The sequence below is a fragment of the Augochlora pura genome, chromosome 8 (assembly GCF_028453695.1).
Source record: "Augochlora pura isolate Apur16 chromosome 8, APUR_v2.2.1, whole genome shotgun sequence".
In the NCBI taxonomy this organism is placed as follows: Eukaryota; Metazoa; Arthropoda; class Insecta; order Hymenoptera; family Halictidae; genus Augochlora; species Augochlora pura.
The window spans coordinates 3,260,274-3,275,702 of NC_135779.1; the positions used below are offsets into that span (position 1 = coordinate 3,260,274).

Genomic DNA, 15,429 nt, shown 5'->3' on the forward strand with positions numbered 1-15,429 from the left:
GCGACCGCGACTTCGTGCCAGCAACACTTCGTTACCTTGCGGAGAGTTTACAGGCAGAAGTCGGAATTCTCCAGCGTTGTTTCGGTCTGTCCGGTTCGGCGACAACTTCATACCTGGACAATTCGGTCCCAGTAGAAAGCGTTTCGAAAATCTCTTCGCGCTTGGTCAGCTAAAGTTATAACGACGGCGTTGTTAGATGTTCGTAGATATCTTCGCTGAAATAACCAATGGAAGAAGACACCGAGACAAAGGTTGGTCATCTTTATCAGCATCCTAAAGGCTTCTTCGTGTTCGCATGCAATGTAGCAATTGCAAAGTATGCTTCCTTAGAAACGTCTGCAACGGTGACCTCATTGTTCGGCTACTCGGAGATACTACTGACACATTGTTCGGTTCTTCTGATGATCGTTTCGTAGTCGACTTCGAACGTGGGAACATCGAAGTGATCATTAAGTGCAACTTCTTTGTGCTAGATAGGTATTCATCGATGACCTCGATGTTAGGCTGGCTGGAGAAGCTACTGACACGGAATGTTATCCTTCTCACCGTGGTGTTTCGGGACATCCTCTTTCGCGGAAATACCGAAATATGCTGAAGTATAATTTCGTTGATTCGAAGATATACTCATTGTTGAAGTACTTGTCAGGCACTTCGTTTTCCTAGGTAGCTATTCGAAGGTTGTCTTCACAGTTATGCAGGTAAAACAGCCGTAAGGCATAATTTGGCCATTCCAGGTAGCTGTTCAAACATGTCCTCGTATTTGCGTTCATCCGAATATGTTGTCAGACCTATCTAGGTCGTCCCGACCACAGCGTTCGCATAAAACGGCGAGACTCGAGCGAAATTCGGTCACCACGGCGAACAATCCGAAGGGCCATCACGACAGACATCATAGTCCGGGTTCTATGAAGCGATCGTCGGAGATAATTCGATGATCCGAAGACCGAAGACGCGATGCGAGCCGAAGCAGGAGTCCCGGCGTGCAATTTGGTCACGCTAGGCAGCAATTCGAAGACGTCTTCATAGCCTAGCGACCCGAACCTCGTTCGAGAGACCCACGGCAATAGGTCGAGAGGCGTGCGAGGGGCGTAGGAGAGTCGAGAGCGAGGCGCAGGCTGAACCTTTGACCCGGCTGCGAGCCACGACAAAGCTCTCCGCCGCTGTTACACGGTTATCCCAGGCTCGCTGACCTCGAACCATCCTCGTGGCCACGAAATGCCAACCTACGGAGGCCCGGCCGCGCCGTTATTGCATTACGTTAATTTCCGGCGAGCAATCTCGCGTCATTTACGTGCTGCCGCAATTACCGAAGAGTTCCGCCGTGCGACCCGGAACGTGTACGAGGTCCGGGAGCGTTTCTCTCGATGCCGACAATGCGAGATCACCCGGAGACCGAAGAACACCTGTACGCGCTTCCCCCTTTCCGACACCAGTCACGAAGGTTCGGAAACACTCGCTTATAATTTATTTGCCCCCGTGATGTCTATTTTACTTCAATCATCCGCCACGACGGACTTCCTTTGATTCCGTGCACCGTCTCGTTCCCAGGAACGCGGCGGCGGCGGCGCAAGCCCCGTCAGAAAAACCGCCATTGAAACTTGTAAATTGATGAAAAAAACTGCACGGACTTGATCGTCCGAGTCGTAGACCGATGTTCCAGTGACTTGGGCGATTCGAGGAAGGTCGTTAGCCAGAGGAAAGTGTCCTTCGGCGACCCGCGGCGACGGGAACGTTAGACGGAAGTCTGAAGAATGTATCAAAGGTCATAGACGGTTCACACTTGCGCTTCTCCAGAGCGGAGGAAGTGAATCGAGTCGGAATGGCGAGCGACAGGAATCGAAGCGAATCGGTTGGGATAACGAGCGTGCTGCCCGCAAAGAGAAGTCCGGTTGCCGAGGCGAAAGTTAGACGGGGAAGCTGCGAAATACCGATCCTTACACGGCTGCTTGACGACGCGACGCGACGCGACGCGATGCGACGCGGTGAATCGCTCAATCGTCCGCGAGGAAAAACGCGGACGGCGCGGAAAGAGGATGCGATCGATCGTAAATACGTTTTGTTCGAGGGATGCCCGGAGCAGCGTAGAGGAGGAGGGCCAGCTGCGGAAAGGCCGCAAGAAACGAGAAAACGAAGAAATCCAGGAAGCGGTTGGCTAGTGAAACACGAGCAAAACAAGCGAGGGAAGAGGGCCGGTGACTTGCGTGCTCTCAGCTCTCTCGGCTCTTAGCTGGCACGGCTGCGAATTACTCGAGCAGCTGAACCCTTCCGCGACTTCCTCCTCGCTTAGGCAGATCGGATTCTCGGACGACCGCTCGATCGAACGCGAACGACCCGCGAGATAGAAGGAAATTACTCGGCGTAACACGCTAGGTTTTTACTAGATAACCGACAAAGAATTTTACCGTCGCGAAATGCGAAGAATCATTAAGGTTCCCGCTGAACGGACGCTTATCACAATTTTCAGCCTTTTGTAACGCGGCGACTTGGTCTCCGCTTTTTATTTCCTTTCTATTTACTAAACATTTACAACGTCTGGTCATTCTGCAAATACATTATATTTTTAGCCCGTATTCTTTCAGGAAAGAATATGAAATCCAATAAATCACAATAGCGATCTCTGTAAATATCGTTTCATAATCATGAAATATAGCGTTTTTAAAATAGATCCATAAAATACATTTAACGAAACACCTAATCAAACAGCGATGACAAGAACACGTAAGTTATGGTTCGGTTGAAAAGAGCGAGGTAACATTCGTTCTTAACAGTTAATTAACAAAAATCTCCGTTACAGCCGAAATTTCTATATTCTTTATTCATTTTCGCGTCTACTTTATCGAGAAGAATTTCCAATTTAGATAGCAGGGAACTCGATTAGCATAAACTTGTTGATACGATGTATAGAAACGGGAGCAGTAGAACAAGTACAGGTATTAAAAGATGCACGAAAGCAACGAAAGTTTTGCGAAATTTTCTACGGAATTGCGAGTTCGAAGAATCGGGTAATACTTGTATGTACCCTCATGCTACTTTCCATTGTCGAGCAGGGAGCAGCTTGTTCGTACCACACGCGGAACTCCGGTTGAAAAACCGTTTTAGATGCGCGAACGTGTTTCATTATTCGTCCCGGTTACGCGCGCGCGTTAAGCGTGCGTGCGCGCGGAATTCATTAAGCTCGCATAAGAATTAAGCGCGTGTTGGACACCAAGAGAGAGAGAGAGAGAGAGAGAGGGAGAGACGATAGGTCAAGTCTAATTAAGTTTTTAACCGAGATCCGTCGTTTTCTGTTACAGATGGGCTCGTCCGCGATCGGCACGATGGCGAGAATGGCCGCGAGCGTGACGCTCCTGACCTTCGTCGCGGTCTCTCAGGCTGCTCTGGGTGAGTATCTCGGCAATTGATGTCACAACCGCGGGGAAATCGGATGTCCGGTTGCGCGACGGACGTATTCCATGTGTTAGCTCTTCGTAAATACGCATCGACTGTCCTATTCGCGACGCATCGTCGCATTTAGTTTCAGCAACCGTCGAGCTTAACAAAAATATTGCTCGGAACGATGTAAAATTCGTATAGCCAGAGATAGCATTTTTTTAAATCGTACTTTGGAGCGTCATATGAAAGATGCATTTTGTTACGCGACGATATCTGAAAATCCTAACGAATCTATGAATTTCTTAAGCGATCAAGTCCAGAGCCACGACTCATTTACTTCGCGCAGTATCTCGAATGTAGAAGACGCTTCCACAGATAAAAGCGAATCGGCAACCAAGTTCCTCCTAGCAAGCAGCCCCGATTTTTCAAGCGCATTGAAAGGAGCCTCTGTTTCACGTTCCAGCTCGCACAGCATTCGAGAAGCTAACGGACTACGACTACCGTGGAACAACCTACTACAGCGTGCGTAATCTGTCGTTGTACGAGTGTCAGGGCTGGTGTCGAGAGGAGGCGGAATGTCAAGCAGCAGCGTTCTCCTTCGTGGTGAATCCTTTAGCGCCGATGCAGGACACGCTGTGCCAGTTGCAAAACGAGACGGCTGCGACGAATCCTACGGCACAGCCGCAACGAGCAGCGAACATGTACTACATGACGAAGCTGCAGATTCGATCGGGTAAGGATCACGCCGCGCGTACTTTTTTGCGGGAACGATTTCCGCACGCTTATTCGAATGGATGCTGGTGGTTCATCGAGGCACCAGCACGACTTCGTTAATGAACGCTAACACCCGGGACACTTATCCCGCTCTCTCTCCTCCCGGGGTCCGGTACCCTTTCGAGGGCGGCGCGGAACAAAAGACAGAGAGGGCAGGGCACAGGACGCAGAACAGGTCAAAGAGAAATCTCACAATAAGCAAGAAAGCTCGGGAACGAGACCCCAGGACCGGAAAGGTGCGATAATCCAGGTTTAGATGCTAGTGACGAAGTCGTCCGGGAGCAGGTAGATGTGCAAATAAACTGAAGGAGCCGGTAGCTGAGCAGGCTTGTTTGACCGTCTCGCGACCCGGCGCGATCATCGCCTGCAAACACCACTCGATTTTCCTCTCACGGGGCCCCGGACTCTTCCACCTACGTGGTCGAGTGGTTCCCAGGCCGGCGCGTAACAAAATGAAAGTTAAAGCCAAAGGAAACGCCACATGTCCGCGGGTTCCCATTCACGAGATAACGATATCACTTTCAGGTTCGTTTTCCTGGTAGATTAATCAGTTCTCGATTCAAGGTCTGGAATGCCAATTATAGGAATGAGTAATTGAATGGTAATTCAAAGTCTAGTTATAGGGGGTATTAAACCCCTTTTATACTACGATAGCGCGTTAGTCTCGCTATAAAGTTTTCGAAAACAGTTCTTCGCGCATATAGATATTATTCGCACTTTCTATGAATCAAAAGCAAATTCTACAGTTTTATCACCGATATGAAGGAAGGCTACCCTTAAATTTAAATTATTACCAGTTTACATGCCGCATGGTTTTATGACAAACCTTTATAAGGAGCCGGCATTTTTCCGCTATTTTACAAATGAAATTAAATTATTAAATTAAATTCAATTGAATTAAATGAAATTATAATTTGTAAATTAGCAAGCGATTGTCAGACAAGCTAAGAAAATATTGAATTATAAATTGTTGCAATATAATTGGATAAATTGTTTAATTAAAACAGATTTAGGAAAGAGGTACCGTAGGGGCGTCTCATCAAAAGACAAAAATCGCATAGACTTATCCACGAAATCCCATCAAATTGAAGACGCCCTACCGTCCCCGGCAATTGCGGACAAAGTGCCATTGTGTCCCCGGGCAATTTTCAGAAAGGTAGCACCGATTCCGAGAACCCCGGGGATAACGAAGGAGAGGGTGCCAGTTGTTTCGTACGGTCATAATGCAGAGACTCTACAAATTTGCCAAGGAGGCATCCCGTCCGGTGGCAAACAATGCCGGTTCTGCTGGTACCTTTCCCGATAGTGTGAAGGATGCTTTAAGCACGGTCGCCGCCGTAAACAGGTACCTGCGGGCGCGTCCCGAGGTGTCGAAAAGATCCCGAGGAGGTCTAAGAAATCCCTAATATTGGTTTAACGAGCCTGCTGGTACCTCGAATCTTCGAAATCTCCCCGCGGGGCACGGTCGTAAAACCGACTTTGCGAAGGGCCCCGTTCCGGGACACCGACTTCGAGGGACTCTTTACCAGCCACCTTCGGAGGGTCACGGATAGAAAGTACAGCGAAGAATTTTCGAGGAAGGTTTCCATTTCGCTGAAACGCACGATTATCCCTATAGGCGCCTGGTCGAGCTTACGACGAACCTGGCAGAACTTAGTGTAATAAACCGGAGGGACCCTGGGTCTCGCCGCGAACCATCTCGAGGTAGTACGCGTCACATTTATCTAGACGCTTTAATGGCGTGGCAGCCGCTAATAAATGTATTTCCCTTGTTCGAGATACATAGCTAAATTGGTACCATTGATAGTTCGGTGTCTACAGTTGCGATAGAAATACTTTCGTCTGCAGCCTGCACTTGCCTTTTTACCCGTAGACACGACACCACCCCGCTGCCACCAGCATTCGCTCTATTCTTAGTTGGTGTAGGCAAGCGATATATAGTGTTAATAACACTGCAGGTATTTTTCTTTCTCAAGATACGCCGTGGGTCAGGCCTCAGCCTAAATTAGACTGCTCTCCTTTAACGAGTGCCCTCCGCCACCCCTGTCTCAGCCCCTCACGTTAGTGCGGGACGACCTCGATTGTCTCAACTCCCGACATCAGAGTATTCTTCTAAACGTTTTCCAGTTGTAAATAGTTAAATCGAAAGCGATTCGTTATATAAATCAGCAAAGATTTATTTTAGAATCGTAATTAAACAGATATTCTCTTCTAATCGAGGTCGTGCTAAAATTGGTCTAGTAATCGTTGAAATTGCACGAAACGAAGCTGCCTCGGTAAATTGCAAGCTCTGTCTAAGAAAGCCCACGATTTTTCACGCGTACGTCGACTGGTTTTGTTTAATTGCATCGATCTCCGTGGGAGAGATGTTCGAGAGACAGCAGACAAAGGTCCGACTTCCGCTCGAAACTCGTTGTTCCCTTAAAATAACTCCCGGCTTCGAGAGAGCCGAGCCCCTCCGTCATCGAGGTCTCTCGACTCGTTAAGAATTCGCGTCGTCGATCAGCTACGCGCAGTCTATAACGTTCGGTAGTTGGCTCGCGCGAAATTTACGTAACGCTCGTCCCCCGACGACGTTTAATTCGAGAAATAAAGCGGCACGATGATGCATTCCCGTGAGTCAGACTGGCAGAGCCAAAAGAGTGTCGCAAAGGATCCACGGATGAGAATGTATTTCCAGAGCGTAGAAACGAAAGTACCCTTGTCGTCTAGAGAGTATCCTGACCGCGGCCGCGCCGCAGTTCCACAGGACGTCCAAAAATAGTGCCTCTCGCAGAAACAACCTGGCGATTTATTTTTACAGACTTCGAGCTTGCCCGCGAGCACGCTGAAACGATATTTAGGAGCTCGCTGTCTGGAATCCGGCTAAATAACAGAATCATTACCGAATTCTTTCCGTCGAAGCGGTAGCTAGCTCGCTGCCAGGGGGGGGGGGGGGGGGGGGGGTGCAGAAGTCAGCGCCAAGAGGACCGAACCAGACGATCTTTTGTCTGAGGACGGGCCGGTGTTCACCGGGACCCGTGGCACGATCGCCCGAAAACCGCCGATCCCGCCATTGTATCGGAGGGTATTTTCGGTGGTCGTCAATCTGTCGGCCGCGATCAGGAATTCGCACGGCCGCGGTGAATCATCCGTGTCGGAGTCACGGGTCCGTTCATTGGCACCGGCACGACATTAGCGCCGGTTTCGAGGGCGGAACAAAAGAAATTGGAGCGCGCCGCTGCACCGGACACCCTCCCCCTACCCTCCGGCACCCTTGTCGAAACACTATATCGCCGGTTTCCCTGGCAGAGTGCACCGAGGCTCGTGCGTCACCGACGAGGCGAGAACGCGCGATCCGAAGGGGTTGCCAAGTCACATGTTGCGCACGATTTTGGCATTGGACTATCTACACCCTTCGCCCCATCTCGTCGCACCTCGCAACGATCCGCAGGTTGGCTGCCTGCGAATCGACCAACCGCGAAATTCGCCACACTTCCGCGGATCCGCCGGACGCGTAACCGTTTCTCGATCGCCGCGGGATCCCTGCAGAATGCCTTCCTTGTTTCTCGCTACTCTCGATGCAGCAGACACAGTTATTCCGAGAACCGAAGACGGACTGCCTGCCATTTTCCAGCTCGGAAACACTGATTGCTAATAAGATCGAGCAGATCGACGAATGATAAATATCTGGTCGGCGGCTTTGACTACCACGCCAAGAGTCTTGGAAATTTATACCTTGCACCTCTCTTTCGACATTTTTATGTTTTATAGAACCCGATAAAATAATTCTCTCGCTTATAATATTCATATTTATTTCTACAGTCTTGATTCAATTTTTGATTCAGTGAATCGATAAAACCTCATGGTCTGCAGTATAGTTAAGCGCGCCTAAATTCTGTCTCATCTACAACTCCTAAAAAAAAGTATTCGAAGACCGTTTAAACCGAAATAAATTTTTCTAGACCTAACAAAATGACTTGAATTACTTTTTATGAAATATTTCGTTTTAATTTCGCTGCTACTTGGATTAATACAAAATGTTAAAAACTCTCGTTTTTTGAATTTTATTATCTGAACCTGGATTTCGCTGGTGCTAGTATATTCCGATTCAGTAGGATGTCAATGCACCTCGTGCAAAGAAGCTTTTGAAGGATCAAAATGCATGTAACCGCCCACGAAACCGTGAATTTGGTCGCGACTTCGACAGACGGAAATGTCAAAGCTCAATTTACACCCCGAGGGTTGAAAGGGGGCAAAACGTGTTTACCGAATCGGAGCCAAATCGGCCAGGATTGTCTCTAGCATCGAGTTTCCTCGGGGCGCAGAGCGAGGACTGGCGTCTGAAATTTCTATTGCATAAATCTGCTGGTTACGCAACGCGGTATGCATACCCTGTGTCTCGTGAGGTGTGCGAGCTCGTCAGGTGTGCGAGCGTCGCGTCTGCGGTCAGGCGTGTCCACGTGTCCTGCCAATCGGTAAACAAACTCGTTTCGCGCGTCATCAAACTATAAACAGCTTGTCCGAACGAACGACGACTCGCACGGATCGCCGCGATCCTCTCTTCGCCGTGTTCCTAACAAAATTCTCTGTTTTAATGAGCCCTCGTCGATCACTTTCAGAGAACGTATGCCTGCGGCCGTGGTCCTTCGAGCGAGTGCCGAACAAGATGATCCGCGGTTTGGACAACGCGTTGATCTACACATCGACGAAGGAGGCCTGTCTCGCAGCTTGCCTGAACGAGCACCGGTTCACCTGCCGATCTGTCGAGTACAATTACATGTCGTTGCAGTGTCATCTGAGCGACTCCGATCGGCGAACCACCGGCCAGTACGTGCAGTTCGTGGATGCACAAGGGGTCGACTATTTTGAGAACCTCTGCCTGAAAGGTAATCATTCGTAGCTGGCCGAGAAACTGCTCTCGCAGAAGACGGATCGAGATCTATACCATGCCGGACGCCTAAATGTATCCGTGCTCCCTGAATTTATAGAAAATACGCAGAACGAAGTGTTACGCTATTTCGAGAATCTCGTAGCATGATAACGAAGAAATCTTTTCAAAGTCTCCAGCGAAAGAATACAATGTTTCAATACTGATATCGTTGAAACAAATCTGCTTGCGAATTTCAGGAAAAGAGGCGTGCAAGTCGCAGAGGACTTTCCAAATGCCGAGGATCGGCGTAGCGGATGAGAAGGTCGCGCAATACGCAGGCTTGCACTATTACACCGACAAGGAGCTTCAGGTCCAAAGCGAATCCGCGTGTAGATTGTCCTGCGAAATCGAGAACGAGTTCCTCTGCCGATCGTTCCTCTATCGAGGTGCCCCACAGGGATCGGCTTACAATTGCCAGCTGTTCCACCTGGACCACTGGACTCTGCCCGATGGCCCATCCACATACCTCAACGCAGAGAGGCCCCTGATCGATAACGGGGAGAGGGTTGGCACCTATTTCGAGAACTACTGCGAGAGTAAGTGCAATCGTCGATAATTTAGCAGGTGTAGAGGAAGAACTGCGACGAATATTCGACCGTGTATATAGCTATCCTTGTTAGGTCGTTTATTCTTGGTTCAAAAGCCAATCGATGAAAATGACAGATCGTAAAACTTTGAATAATTGGAGGTCTTGCAAAGAGAGCCTTATAAGCACACTACGCTTTTGAGAATATCTTCTGATCTAAGTCTTTTTAAGAGAATTCTGATGTGGGAGATACAAAACGCGACTTTACTGATTTCTGTAATTTCTGCAGAGGGTGCTGGACCAGTGGCCGATCCGCTTCCTGTCGTGTTCGAGACCACAGAAGACCCCACGATCAACAACCTCACAAGAAACGACATAAACTGCGACAAGACCGGCACCTGCTACGATGGTATGTTCCTACGATTCTAGAATTTTAATCAGTGCTACAACGTGTAACTTGCAGTGTCTGTGGACTGCAAGGACACGCGGATCGCGGTGCAGGTCCGCACGAACAAGCCGTTTAACGGTCGCATCTACGCTTTGGGAAGATCGGAGACGTGCAACATCGACGTGATCAACAGCGATCTGTTCCGACTGGACCTGACCATGAGCGGCCAGGACTGCAACACCCAGAGCGTGGTAAGCTCCCGATTGCACTTTAGTTCGCACGATAGTACCACTACCCGCACATCCCACGAGCACATAAACTCTGTTCAAAATCACTCTGTTCACCACGGCAGCGTGACGGTTTTCAGACTGGCGTCTACACGAACACGGTCGTCCTCCAACACCATTCCGTGGTGATGACCAAGGCCGATAAGATATACAAAGTGAAGTGCACCTACGACATGTCCTCGAAGAACATCACCTTTGGGATGATGCCTATCAGGGATCCGGAAATGATCAGCATCACCAGCGCGCCGGAGGCCCCTCCTCCAAGGATTCGCATCCTCGACAGCAGGTCCAGGGAGGTCGAGACTGTACGCATCGGAGACAAGCTCACCTTCAGAATCGAAATCCCGGAAGACAGTGAGTTCCCCACCTCTCTCTCTCTTTCGTTTTTTTTTTTTGTTCCAAGAAACCGATCGATCATAGAAGACACGTGATCAATTAAATGTCTCCTTATACAGCACCGTATGGCATCTTCGCTCGCAGCTGCGTCGCCATGGCCAAAGACTCGAAGAGCACCTTCCAGATCATCGACGACGAGGGGTCAGTCTTTCACGATACTAAACGCTAATTAACGTGGATGCTCATGCAACAACAGACCACCTTGTGTAGCTTCCTTTGTCTCTTGACTCTTTGGCAGCTTCCAGTCAGTCCTCTTCCTACTAAAGAGTTTGTAACCGCTAAGCCAAACAAATTAAGTCTCCAAGCTTCCACTCTCTTTGCCTTCTTCTTTAACGTAACCTGACAACTATTACCCGTAACAAAAGCATTCTTCCACATCCTTGACGAATTTTAACGAACTAAAGCATGATCTTTGGGATCTTTCTAGGTGCCCAGTGGACCCGTCGATCTTCCCGAGCTTCACTCCGGACGGAAACGCGCTGCAGTCCGTCTACGAGGCGTTCAGATTCACCGAGTCCTACGGCGTGATCTTCCAGTGCAACGTCAAGTATTGTCTAGGACCTTGCGAACCGGTAATTAAAACAGATCGCAAGAGATCGATGAGGTTCTAAGAGGCGGATAATAATGGAATCGATTGTTTGCAGGCTGTCTGCGAATGGGGACGCGAATCGGTCGAGTCCTGGGGCAAGAGACGCCGAAGGAGTATCACGAACGCGACGGAGGAGAAGGCGGAGGACATGACGTTGTCCCAGGAGATCCTGGTCCTCGACTTCGGAGACGAGAAGCAGTCGGACTTCCTGAAGAGCGACGCTAGCATAGACTTCAACGAAGCCGGTAATTGTGATACAATATCGGAAACAACGCGGCAGAGGAACGTGTCATTTGCCAAGATGATGCGTTGTCTATGCGAAACATTCTCTGGACGACAATTTGCTAGCTATAGATATTAGCGGAGGTAGTAATTATGGTTCATGATAGAAGATGCTCAGAACAAATCCTATAATAAAGAATCATTTTCTAAAACGACGCGTTTTCTGAATAAAATGTTCGAAAAAGCTGATAACAAAGAAACGTATCATTTTAGAAGATGTTAAGTTTGCTAGACAGATCCTAGGCCAAAAATAGTTAGCAATAGACTTTAACGAAGCGAATAAGATAGTAGAAATTGGCTGCGAGTACTCCAGCAAAGGAATGTTCCCTAAAATCATGCGTTTTCCAGATAAAACGGTGACCATAGTGGAGCCCTGTCCGACCAAGACCTCGGTGCTGGTGTTGGGTGTGACCTGTGCCCTCCTGGTCCTGATCTACATCTCCACGATCTTCTGCTACTACATGAAGAAATGGCTCTCGCCCCGCAAGATGATGCCTTGAGAATCGATCATATCGGGCTCGACTTCGTGGGGAGGGACGGAGTAGATCGAGAGAACCTCCGTAAATCGGGATCGATCGCGATGAACCCGACGAACAGGGCGCGTCCGCCTGAGCAAATCCGAGCTCTGCTCAACTTCATCTGCGTTTTGTCGATTTGCTCAGGCGAACCGCCGGTAGCCGTTAAGCACATATCCATCGGGTTCGTCGCGGACGCTCGTCATTCTATATATATATAGAAATCATTGCGGTGATGACAAATCGGAAATTTTCGCTAGGGAAACGGATGAAACGGCCGGATTCGAGACGGGTCTTTTGTCTACGAGCGATGAAAGGCTCGCGGCATAGCGAAAGTCACGAGCCGATTGTGCAACGCTGTCGATGAGACCTTTTCATCGAATGGATATTAAGACCGCACTCATTATAGAACACTTTAAATATAATTTCACGCGGACATGCGACATTACTTGTCGCGGGTGACGAGTATCACGAGGCGTGCCGCTTGTGCAACGTCTCGTCGACGGGGGAATTAGTTTAAACCACACGTACACGTACACACGCACATACCCACGTACACTCGTGTATACACGGCGCATACAGACACGTAAACGGGAATCGGTGAGGATCGATTTCGTGGACCGGTAAGAGACACACAAACAACATACACACACACACACACGACTTCAGGATATTTTGTTACTGGACAGTGCTCTACACACTTTATGCATTTTACGTCTGATTCATTTCACACTCGTTTTATACATAATATTTATCGTGCATACTCGGATCTTATAGATCGCATAAGGGGACGAATGATAGTGGGGATCTTGCGTGCAATACTTCCGATCGGTTTTCTCGAGGACGCAGACACCGCGGTCCGCGTTTCTCGAAAGGAGATACGCTTTCCTTTCGAAAATAGCGGACCGTGTTCAGGTATCGACGAACAGGGAGATCCACTGTTCGGTCCAGAGAGAAACCAATTTCGAATCGTGCATCGTCGGCCGGGCAGACGCTGTTCCTCGATCTCGTGGATCGTCGAGACTTTCTGACAACGATCGGGAACAGGAGCCTGCCGTTGCAATAGGTACACATTTTATTTAAGGTCATCTTAGACACAGCTAACTGTCTTACTCCCTGATGGGCTACTTCTGATCGGGTTGCAAAGAATACGGAGTGGAGCGCCGGGCCCGTTCCGTGGCCACGAGGCACGGCCCTGGCCACCTTTTTTTTTTTTAATCCACGGGAATCGACTTGTAACCTGTATCAAGACTAGCGATATTTAAAGGTTCACGCTTCACTAACGTCTCTAACGATACAACCGTAGCGTTTAAGGTAGGAAATAAGCGGAGCATGGAAGCATAGGATAAAAGAGAGCAAGAGAACAAGCGAAAGGGGATGGAGAATCGTTTCTCTCGATCGCGATGTGCAAGCTGTTTCGATCTCTCGTGGTTACTGGTGCTTTTTAATCCATCGTTTCGAACCGTTTTGCCTTCTTTCAATCACGACCAATGCTTCGATCTTTCGTTCGACGCACGAACCGATCAAACTATCGATCAAGCGGCTGGAACAGCTGGGAACTCAAGCCGATTCGAGCTAGTTAATTAACGGGGCCAGCTGCTCGGAACCAACGTTCCGCCATTTTGTAACAAGCGATGTACTTTGATTTTTAATTGCGAATCGCGATATTTGAGAGAGCGGAGAAGTTGCTTAAGTTTCGGAATCTGCAATGGAATCTAAGTACGGAGTGGAACCAATGGCGAGAAACGAGATCACGTTAGACGGTGGCCATTTTTCTTGCGGTGCCAGTTTCGCTTTAACGCTCTGTCTTCCTCAAGTCTTTCGCTTAATTAACTGTAAGAAAATCGTCAGATTTTCACGGAAAAATTCATTACGGCATTTTCAATCGTGAATCGCAGATTCGAGTGAATCTAAAGGTAGACGACGCGTTAAGAGCGAAACGGCATTCGATTCAAAGCTTGACTTTCTTCGTCGATTGTTCCTGACTGCGTGTATTGGTGCGACAATTGGATTTTTTGGGAAGAGTCAGCCTGCCGAGGGTGGAAAACGAACGAACGAAGTGTATATATTACTGGAACGTAGTAGGTACTGAATGGAGATGGAGACACGTATACAAGCATCAATATCACATGTATCCGTACTCTATTTATGTAAGCGAAAGTTTAAACAATTAAACTGAACGAACAATTTCGACATACATCGTCCACCCTGACCCATCACCTCCACGCCAGGAAAGATGATAAAAATAGACTTCCTACTTTGCAAACATTATTAGGACATCAACGAGGAATCCTCGAGGATATACAGATCGATATTGAGTTTCAAATTAAATTGGAATTTTTTATATTATGGAAGCATCGATTAGTCCTATTTTCAGTGGATCATAGTATCCTTCGTTTTATATTTGGTCTCTTTCATCTAAAATTTGTATTGATCTGTCTAGAAAAAAAAAAGATTATCCGCTACTCAGTATTTCCTGATTAAGTAAGCGCCGAAGACGTAAATGGAAAAGAAGAAACGAGAGTATTTTGTTCGTAATGCAAAAAAGATATTATTAGAAGCTTGAAAATGATTGATCGTCGATCACCGTTTTTATGAAGCAAGGAACGAAGGAATCGAAAGGAACGATTGGTCGTCGGCCAACCGCGGGGTCGTCTAACACTTATGATTAATTGATCCACGCTCGTGCTCAGGTTGCACGTGTGCACATTTATTGTTGCGGCAAGTATTAATATGAATCACTTGATACAATTGCAGTTTGGAGATTGGTCAGTTGACTCTAGATAAAAATAATTGCAGCGTCTTCGTTTTAAAAATAGCACGGCACTGTTGCGTCCGACCGTCTGAGAGTGTACGTTTTAAGCCGGTCTTAAAATTAACGCGGATCGTTGATCGTTTTCTTGATAGCTGCCAATCCAGGAGAAAAAAATAAATGTAACATGGGCACGAATGCGCACACGTGTATGCGCGTATATACGTTCGCGCGTGTTTGCGCGAGATACCGCGGTGAACGATAATAACCGCAGACCGGCTAATTTTTAATAGTCAATGCATTTCTGTCGAGGTACAACGAAATCGTGCGTCTCGATGACGAGTCATCGTGTTTTAACGAGGTTTCAAAGGCTAGTGTTAATCGATAAGAAATTTAACGAGCTTAACTTCTCTCGACCCTCGAAGGCAGCGGTTATCTGGACGATAAATACTTTCAAGCACGCTCGTCGAAAGACGTTTTGCAATAGCAATGAAACAACTGAATCATTTTCAGCCGCGGCGAGCGAGTGTGCTTTGGCCGCGTTTCATTTCGCGAGAGCCGGCTGAATTCACGGTGAAATACCATTTAGAATGATCCGCGGCGCTTTTGTATTTACCGTTATCGCGTGCTTATCAT

The 15,429-nt window shown here is 48.1% G+C and overlaps 1 protein-coding gene across 1 annotated transcript; it reads left to right on the forward strand.

The window, feature by feature from the left end:
* The first annotated feature begins 3,978 nt into the window (after positions 1-3,978).
* On the forward strand, positions 3,979-12,322 carry Tyn (trynity). Its single transcript, XM_078188794.1, has 10 exons — positions 3,979-4,105; positions 8,748-9,014; positions 9,256-9,606; positions 9,874-9,993; positions 10,048-10,223; positions 10,340-10,613; positions 10,715-10,796; positions 11,083-11,227; positions 11,300-11,489; positions 11,875-12,322. Exons 1-10 carry the CDS (start codon positions 3,994-3,996, stop codon positions 12,024-12,026), a joined length of 1,869 nt encoding a protein of 622 aa, XP_078044920.1. The 5' UTR covers positions 3,979-3,993; the 3' UTR covers positions 12,027-12,322.
* Positions 12,323-15,429: the final 3,107 nt, after the last annotated feature.

Coding starts and splice junctions, on each gene's coding strand:
- Tyn (XM_078188794.1), top strand. CDS start 3,994: ATGCAGGACACGCTGTGCCAGTTGCAAAACGAGACGGCTGCGACGAAT. Junction 10,614..10,714: donor AATCGAAATCCCGGAAGACA/GTGAGTTCCCCA, acceptor CTCCTTATACAG/CACCGTATGGCATCTTCGCT. Junction 11,490..11,874: donor CATAGACTTCAACGAAGCCG/GTAATTGTGATA, acceptor TGCGTTTTCCAG/ATAAAACGGTGACCATAGTG.